This window comes from Thalia democratica, chromosome 5, assembly GCF_965202585.1.
Source record: "Thalia democratica chromosome 5, ktThaDemo2.hap1.1, whole genome shotgun sequence".
In the NCBI taxonomy this organism is placed as follows: Eukaryota; Metazoa; Chordata; class Thaliacea; order Salpida; family Salpidae; genus Thalia; species Thalia democratica.
The window spans coordinates 71,585,937-71,594,359 of record NC_139169.1 but is presented as its reverse complement, the minus strand read 5'-3'; the positions used below and the strand labels follow the sequence as shown (position 1 = coordinate 71,594,359).

The window sequence follows — 8,423 nt, the reverse complement described above, 5'->3', positions numbered from 1 at the left end:
TAAGAAAAATAAAAGTTCAGTTTTTTTTTTTGTTTATACTTAATTTGATTTAAAAATCAGTTTGAGCTTTTTGCCTTTAGTATTCAAGCCACTATATACAAATTAGTCAGACTTTTTTGTTTAATGAAACCAAGTAATATTTCTTGTTAAAGTAAAAGTTTAAAGTTGTAAACCTTTATCGGATTCATATAAATTTTCTTTCATCAAATGTAGTACTTACAAAAAATATTTAAACTGAAGAAAAGTATGAATATTTTTTGAAGTAATATTGTTTATTGAACCACTAAAAAACGCTCAAAATATTTGGTCCTAGGACCTGGTGCACGAAGAACCTTTCGGTCATCGAGTCGTACACCACTTGGATACCTTTTAAAGTCTTGTCCAATACTATAGATATAGAAGTCATTAGGTATAGCTAAATTACCGTTCAAATGCTATGAAATAATTAAATTTAACTTCATGTACTCAATTAAAAACATTTGTTATGCTTTGATACAAAAACCAGTAACATTATATTACAAAAAAGGACAGCTTTATTGAAGCTTTTTTAATGCATATTTTGATGAACTTACTTAAATAAGACATATTTATTGAAAGATTTTAGTATAAAAATATTCTTAAGAAAATAGTTGTAATACTTGGTGTACAAAATAGTTTAAAAAGTAATAAACGTACAAATACATTTACTAACACAATATAGAAAATCATGGTTGTACAGTTTATTATACGTGCTAATAAGTTAGATAGTGATTCATACTTTTAAAAGCTTAAAAATTAAAACATCCATGTAATGTAAAACTAAATCGTAATAATTGATTTCATGTCGTAAAAAGAAAACATAAAAGAAACATGCTTTTTTAAACTCGTGTTAAAGTTAACTTATTTTATTAAGTTAAAGTAGGTATACATCGCAGATATAAGATCAAGCACACTCTCAAAATGTTTAAGTAGAAAACTTATTTAAAAATTAAATACAAAACACTTTCTAAAGATTACTTTTTTTGTTGTCTATAATGTTGAAAATTATAAACTGTTTATACTTAAACAGGTTCTTACTTAACAGTTTTATTCTTTTAATAATCATGAAAACGTCATCATTTTTAGTTTTTATGCAACTATTTGGACTCGGATTAACTTTTTATTTAGGTAAGTGTAAAACAAAGTATTAATAAACACTTTTAAAACTTTATTTGTTTCTTAAAGTTTTAAGAATGTATAGCTTAAAGTAAGTTACTATTATAGTTTCGCTTGATATAAAAACAGTATGAGATATAAATTTTCTTAAATAAAAAAAATTATTTTTTGTTTTCAACATTGACTTAGCAAATAAATTTCTGCTGAAAAAGTTTTACATTGTATTTGATAACTAATTATTATTCAAAAGTAAGTTTTAATATGTTTAACAATAAACAAGATTAATTAAAGTATAAACTTCTAAGTGCTAAACAAAAAAAACGTATCTATAAATAAATTTTAAATTAAAGCAGAGCGTTTTGTAAATAAAGTGGAAACAGTTATAAACTTTAAAAATAATTTTTAGAAGTCTGAAAAATATACAAAAGTAATTAAGTTATTATATAACAAATTCAAGCTAGTTTTACAAAAAATCTTCATTAATATTATTAATACAACAATATAGTTTAAAAAACAAAAGCTTAAAGACCGGAAATTACAAGCTATTCATTTTTAAAACGTGACAAACTCGGTTTTGATTGTAGTTTGTAAAATGAGTATCGTTTACTACGTATATTCTTAGCTTAAAGCATATTTATATAAACCCGCTAAAGAATTCAATTGGGTACTTTTGAGTAAAGAAAAAAATACTTAATACTTACTAAAGCTAATATTATTTTAGAAAATTTTTATGAAAACTTTTGACTTAATTGTGTTTAACCAATAACGGTGACTATTTGTAAAAAATGTTAGTTTTTCAACTAAAATTAAACTTGTTTAAATAACTTAAACTGTCAAAAACACGCACTACTTTTTATGATCATAACTGTTGTAAGCTATTTTACATTTTTGAGTTTATATTGCTTGCTTTTCAATATGAAAAATAAAACTTTATCAACTGTCACTGACAATTTATGTAGGTAATGAAGCACCACACCGATGTGATAGAACATGCGTTGTAGGAGAGACAATGATTTGTCGTTACGACTGGAATATTAAATGGTTTGCCTTTTTGCTCCCTGTATTATTGTTTAATTTTTCAGTATTTAAAACTTTAAAACAAAATCTAATTATAGGGAATTAAAAAAGAAAAGAATTCTAAATTATTCTAATCTTAAACCTTTACAAAAATAAGTTCTGAGTTACAACTATGTTTTATGATAGACAAAAATCTAACTTCGTTTGATATTTTCTATATTAAACCAATTAGTAACTCTTATTTAAAACACTACTACTAATAAGAGTGATTTTGTGTGAACTACACTTATTGTTAACAGTACTTTTTTACTTTATTGATCGTAATTTTAAGTTTAAGACAGTTTTAGAATCAACACTAAACTATAATAAACTTGTAAAAGTAAATAAGTATTCTGTTAGCTTAAAAACTATTTTGTTTCAAAGAACAATTTTATATTATACAACGTACAATTATCAGGAGCAGAACACTCGCATATGGACTTTGTGGTAATTGCACAACTAAAGCTTCAGATTGCTACAACAAAGGTTGCTTTCCTGCAGACGGTTTTTCCAAACCAATCATTCAAATTAATGATCATCTACCTTGGCCTGTTGTTTCGGTCAGTATAAATAGTTTAAGATAGTTAAAGTTTAACAGTAGACAGTAATATTTTTATGCATCATAAAACATACTTATTATAAAATGAAAATGCCAGCTTTAAAAAGCTTGTTTTTATAAAGGTTGTTGTAATTTTAGATATAACTCGTAATTCTACAGCTTCAAGATAGATCAATAAACTAAGCGTTTTTATTCACAGCAATAAATATTTCTTTCTTTTTACTTGACTACAACAAATTACGTAATACAAAACAGTACAAAAAATAAACTGGTGTGTTTTATGAGTTCTAAAATTCTACTGTTATGTTATACAAGTTTTCCTTGCGTCGCTGTACGCTTTGAGCTCCATTGACTTCTCTACCGAACTATTTTTTTTATGCAACTTTATATTTTCTACTTGTTTTTCAGGTATGCGAAAACGACACAATAGTGGTGAACGTTCACAACAACCTTCAAAACGGGGACGCCATGACAATCCACTGGCACGGTATGGACATGAGGGATTCGCAGTGGATGGACGGAGTTCCAATGGTGTCCCAGTGTCCACTGTCAGCTTCTGAAAGTTTGCGGTACAAATTCACAGCTTATCCCCACGGTATGTTCAAAAATATGTTGTAAATTTAATGTATGTCTTAATCTATATGAGTAAGAAAAAATTGAAATTCGCTTAAACAAAGCTACTGTTGACTTTTAACAACGAATTGAATAGCTATTTTTAGACTTTCTAAATACAGGTTTAGTTTGTAGCATAGGCTTGAAAAATACAGGGTTTACTGCAACACTGAAAAGTTTTAAAAATCATCCTAAAGTTGCTTTGTTTCTATATAATTATTCAAAAAAGGTACTCATTGGTGGCATTCACACAATTCATTGCAAAGGGGTGACGGACTTGTAGGACCTCTGATTGTCAGGCAAGCAAAACAAGACAATGTTCATTCAGATTTGTACGATATTGGTAAGTTAAGCTTATTTTACGTGTATTCAAAAGTTCACAATACTGAAAAAACTTACTTATCAAGGTTTTTTATAGAAAATAAAAAAATTTAAACTGAATTTTAGAAAAATATGCACAATACTTTAGCAAATGACTAAAAAAAAAATAAAGACATGATAAATGGTTTTCTTTCTCAGACAACTTTTAAGTTGCAAAAAAATATTTTAAGCTTAAAAAAGCAAACTCAAGTTTTAAAAGGAAAACAAAATAACACTTAAAAATACAGATATTGACAAGCACGTTTTCATGGTAAGCGATTGGTTTCACACAACTGCATTGGACAAGTATACTTCTGCTTTTTCAGGAAAAAACCCAGACGGGCTGAAAGCAGAGAACATTGTTATCAACGAAAAAGGAGTAAGATTAATTAAAATTTAAGAAAGAAAAAACTTTTTTAAGAAAGAAAATAAACGTATGAGCAAGTTTCCCTTTAACTAAAATTGATATTCAAGTAATGTCGATACTAAACAGCGATTTCCTGCAAGAACTATCTTTATAACTTAGTTAGCTCGTTTTTAATGTAAAAACTTCTTACTTAACCAGTGTGCACATTCTAAAGCACTTATTTTAATGTTTAGATTTTTTTGAAATCTGTACACTACATTCACTACTTTTTTGTTAAGCATATCTTCTCATCAAACATTTTTTTTCAGCAAACGCCTGACTCAACAACAATACCATACGAATTGTTTTTGTTAACTCCAAATAAACGAACTCGGTTCAGAGCTATCAACCATGCAACCCTTTACTGCGCCTTACAGGTTACTTTTGTTTATAAATTTTATTTTAAGAATAACTTCTAAATCAGTTTATAATTGATAAAGAAGACAGCAATGAAAGTACTATACAAAGTACCAAAATGAGCTTGTTTATTCAAGCTATAGTTGTTTTTTTGTGTTTGTAAATTAGAGTTTACTATTAATTTGTAAATTAGAACTCTTTTTGTATTCAATACCACCCCATCTAACAAACTCTGGTCTAAATAAGGAGCCAACAAGATTAGTTTTAATACTGAAGTTTTCTGCTTAATATTTATGAAATAAATTTTAGGATTTTACATATAACTAGCTTTGTAATTTCAATTTTATTCGTTTGAAATTAAACTTATTTGTAAACTTAGTTAGTATTTGAAAATATTTTTTAACTTAATAGAGTCGAGTGAATTACTTTGTTTTTTTTTTATTATGGACATGGTACAGTAAACAAATGTTTTAACTTACTATTAAGAGTGAAACATATTATTTAATTTATAGATAACCATAGACGATCATGAACTCATGGTAATCAGTACTGATGGAAACGATATTCAACCTGAGATTGTAAGTTATTACACATTTTTGTGCCTTTTTAACAAAATATCTTTGTAAAACTACGTTTAGTACGGTTAAAAACTACTAAAAAATTAAAGGAAGTACGTTAAAGTGATAAGAAAATTTAAGAAAAATTATTTTAGAAGTTGTTTTTCTATAGCTTATTAATACGTTATTAGGTTTCAACAATAACGATCCAACCAGGCGAAAGATATGATTTTGTAGTAAATGCAAATAAACATCCTTCTAATTACTGGATGAGAGTTATAGCAAATAATTATACTGAGTGTGCGAATCTTTCACAAAAAGCCATTGTCAGGTAATAATCAACAAAAGAGTATTTAAAAATACATTATGTAGTATTATTTTGTTTGAAAAAATTTAAACACATATTTTTTTCATGGTTTTCAAACAGCCTTGTTCAGCTAGAAAATAAATTTTGAAATTGCTGCGCTACTTTGGAATAAACGTTTGTAACTAATCTATTTTCTAAATTTAATATCTAAAATATTTGTTGTTAGAGAAATGTTTAACTTTTTATATTTTAAAGCTTAATTTCATCATGCTAACTATCCAAAGCTTAAAGTACTAATATATATTGAAATTTAAGTTAGCTAAATATACTTATCTGTCAAACTAAAACTATTTTTTGTACGCCTTACAAATATAAAATTGATAAGTAAAAATCTTAGTTTTTCTTTAGATACGATGACCCATCAGTTAGTAACACAACTCTACCTTCAACGAACAAAACTAAAGAATTTAGAAATTTAAATCCTATGTTGAAGGAAAATGGTGTGGTAAATCCAGTTTACGTAAATCAGCTGAAATCTGTTGGCAACATTTCTGAGAAACTCAGAGGCACTCCTGACGAAACGTTGTTTTTTCAACTTAGTTTTTCTCCAACACCAGTGATTAATAACATAGTGTACGAGCAAGCCGACCGACCCTTGCTTTTTCAGTACGATACAATAGATAAGAGTACAATTTGTAATGCTCCAAACTTCATAGTTCCGAAACATGTTAGTCGTTTTGCACAAACTAATTTTCACTGTAAAACTCATTTGCAAATTATATTCTTTTTCTTCCATAATTTCTATCAAAATTAAAATAAGTTATTACTAGTGTAATAAAAAAAATCCATTGTACAAAATCACAAAACAAATTTAGTATAATAGATAGTTTAAAACACTTCTTATTGTTCTAAACTTAGATTTGTGTCATTAAATTGCTGACAAATTACCCATTTATTGACTGTACGTTCGGCTAAAATGTAACCTTAGTAATCGCTACAGAAAAAGCAATGTGTGCACGTAGTGAAAGTGAAAAGCAACCAGCTAATAGAAATGGTTATATTCGACAAGGGAGGAGATAAAGATAAGTCGGGACACCCCATTCATTTACACGGTCAACCATATGCTGTTGTTGCAATGGATAGGTAATTTAAGCTACTGACAGTTGTTTACTTCCAGTTGTTTTTTTATTTGTTTGAAATAAAATTTACTTTAAAATCAAGTATGGGAAATATATAAAACTATGTTTCTTAAAAGGGCTAACGAGAGTGAACCCCTTCTAATGGAGAAAATGAAGGATATATACTACAATACTAAAATTGATAGACAGTTGGTGAATCCCCCAATGAAAGACACAGTAATTATACCGAACAGAGGATACACTATTGTCAGGTTCTTTTCAGACAACCCCGGATTTTGGCCTCTCCACTGTCACATACTGTTCCATGATTTAAGTAAGATTGTTTTCATATTTTAAAACTTCAATTTTAAACGTATTTTTTGTATACTTTTGATTGTTTGTTGATAAGTGTCACTTATTTTACCTTTATTTACAATACTTTGATGTACTGCAGTTTTCTAAAAACTTAATAATATTCACAAATAAAAAAAACTAAGTTTGTTTATATAAAAACTAAGTGTTCGTATAAAAATAAATTCTTTATAAATAAAATTAAACCAGCGTTTATTAGCTCTAAAAGGTAGCACCTATATAGTAAATAAGTTCATTAACTGTTGTGCACACTTAACACTAAAAATTATTTTTTATATAAAAAACATTTTATAAGGTAAGCTGTAATTGTTATGCATACAACACATAAAATATTTTAAAACAAAAAAATAGCTTTGTAAAATTAATATAGACACCGTACCTATAAAAAAAGCTTTTAAAGTTTTTTTCCCACGAATTAACTTATAGACACTTTAAGAAATATTACTGATTTAGAGAAGTGGTCTGTGGCTTTTCACATGTAAAAGAACACCTTTGCGAAAAATCTTGCACGCGGGTGGCATTGTTTAAAAAAAATCTGCTTTGGGTCGCGAGTTTTTGGAAGAATTGTAGTGATTATAACAACAAAAGTTTTAAATTTCAAGCATGATGAAAAAATAAAAAAAAGAGACGATTAGTTACTATTATTAAATTAAATTCCTTATTTTAAGTTTTTCTTACAAGTTTCTATTTATAATGATTTTCAAAGTATATTGTTGCTAAAAAATATATCGCGGGCCGCATATTTTTGCTTCACAAGCCGCACTTTGTTGATATGTGATCTAGCTAGATTATAGAATTAAGTAATTTGAAAGAAATTTTTCCTACTAAAATTCGAATATAACTAATAACAATTCACCTTGTAAAACAAAAGTAATTTTTCAGCAATGTTTCTTGTGATTCAAGTAGGAGAACCTGGAGTTGTCAAAAAAAGAGTTCCTGAAAGTTTTGCTAGATGTGGTAGTTACGAACCTGCTGAAAACTAGCAACTATTATATGCAATGATTTCTAAAGTTTTATCTGTATTTGTGTACTTTTTGGGCGAGCATTTACGTTTAGTACTCATTTATCCTTTATACTTCTTGTCTAAATTTTTTTCGATTTTTCTTTTGATTACTTTTATTAAAACCGAAAATAACAGAAAAGTTTTTTTTATTAACTATAAACTTTTAAGGATTTTTAAAAAGCTACAATACTACAAAATTGTTAGTAACATACTATTGTTTTTACAGTTTTGACTAGTTCTATACAGATACTTAACTTGTTTTCATTTGCATGCTTAGTAAAACTTGGTCTCATTTACACTTAAACTTTCAATAAATGTTACTAAAACTTTGTTTAGATTAGGGTTTCCCAAAGTGGGCGATATCGCCCCCCTGGGGGCGATTTTAGTAATTTGGGGGTGAATTTTAGTAAAGGGGCGAAAGGGGGGGGGGGGGGGGCGATAACTAGTAAGGAGGCGAATGGGGGGCGATTTTATAACTTTGGGCAGTTATAAAATTTTACTTTCCATATTGTTATTTTACTAATTTTAGCTTGCCATTAAATAGTTGACCCTGAGGTAAAACTTTAACAAAAAAAGTCTATT

The 8,423-nt window shown here is 27.6% G+C and overlaps 1 protein-coding gene across 1 annotated transcript; it reads left to right on the top strand.

Annotated features, from left to right (window-relative positions):
* The first annotated feature begins 1,054 nt into the window (after positions 1 to 1,054).
* Positions 1,055 to 7,970, top strand: LOC145836138 (multicopper oxidase 3-like). Its single transcript, XM_082943950.1, has 13 exons — positions 1,055 to 1,146; positions 2,094 to 2,175; positions 2,609 to 2,750; positions 3,158 to 3,344; positions 3,591 to 3,704; positions 3,970 to 4,100; positions 4,397 to 4,504; positions 4,997 to 5,062; positions 5,233 to 5,372; positions 5,757 to 6,075; positions 6,349 to 6,491; positions 6,604 to 6,800; positions 7,721 to 7,970. Exons 1-13 carry the CDS (start codon positions 1,083 to 1,085, stop codon positions 7,819 to 7,821), a joined length of 1,794 nt encoding a protein of 597 aa, XP_082800076.1. The 5' UTR covers positions 1,055 to 1,082; the 3' UTR covers positions 7,822 to 7,970.
* Positions 7,971 to 8,423: the final 453 nt, after the last annotated feature.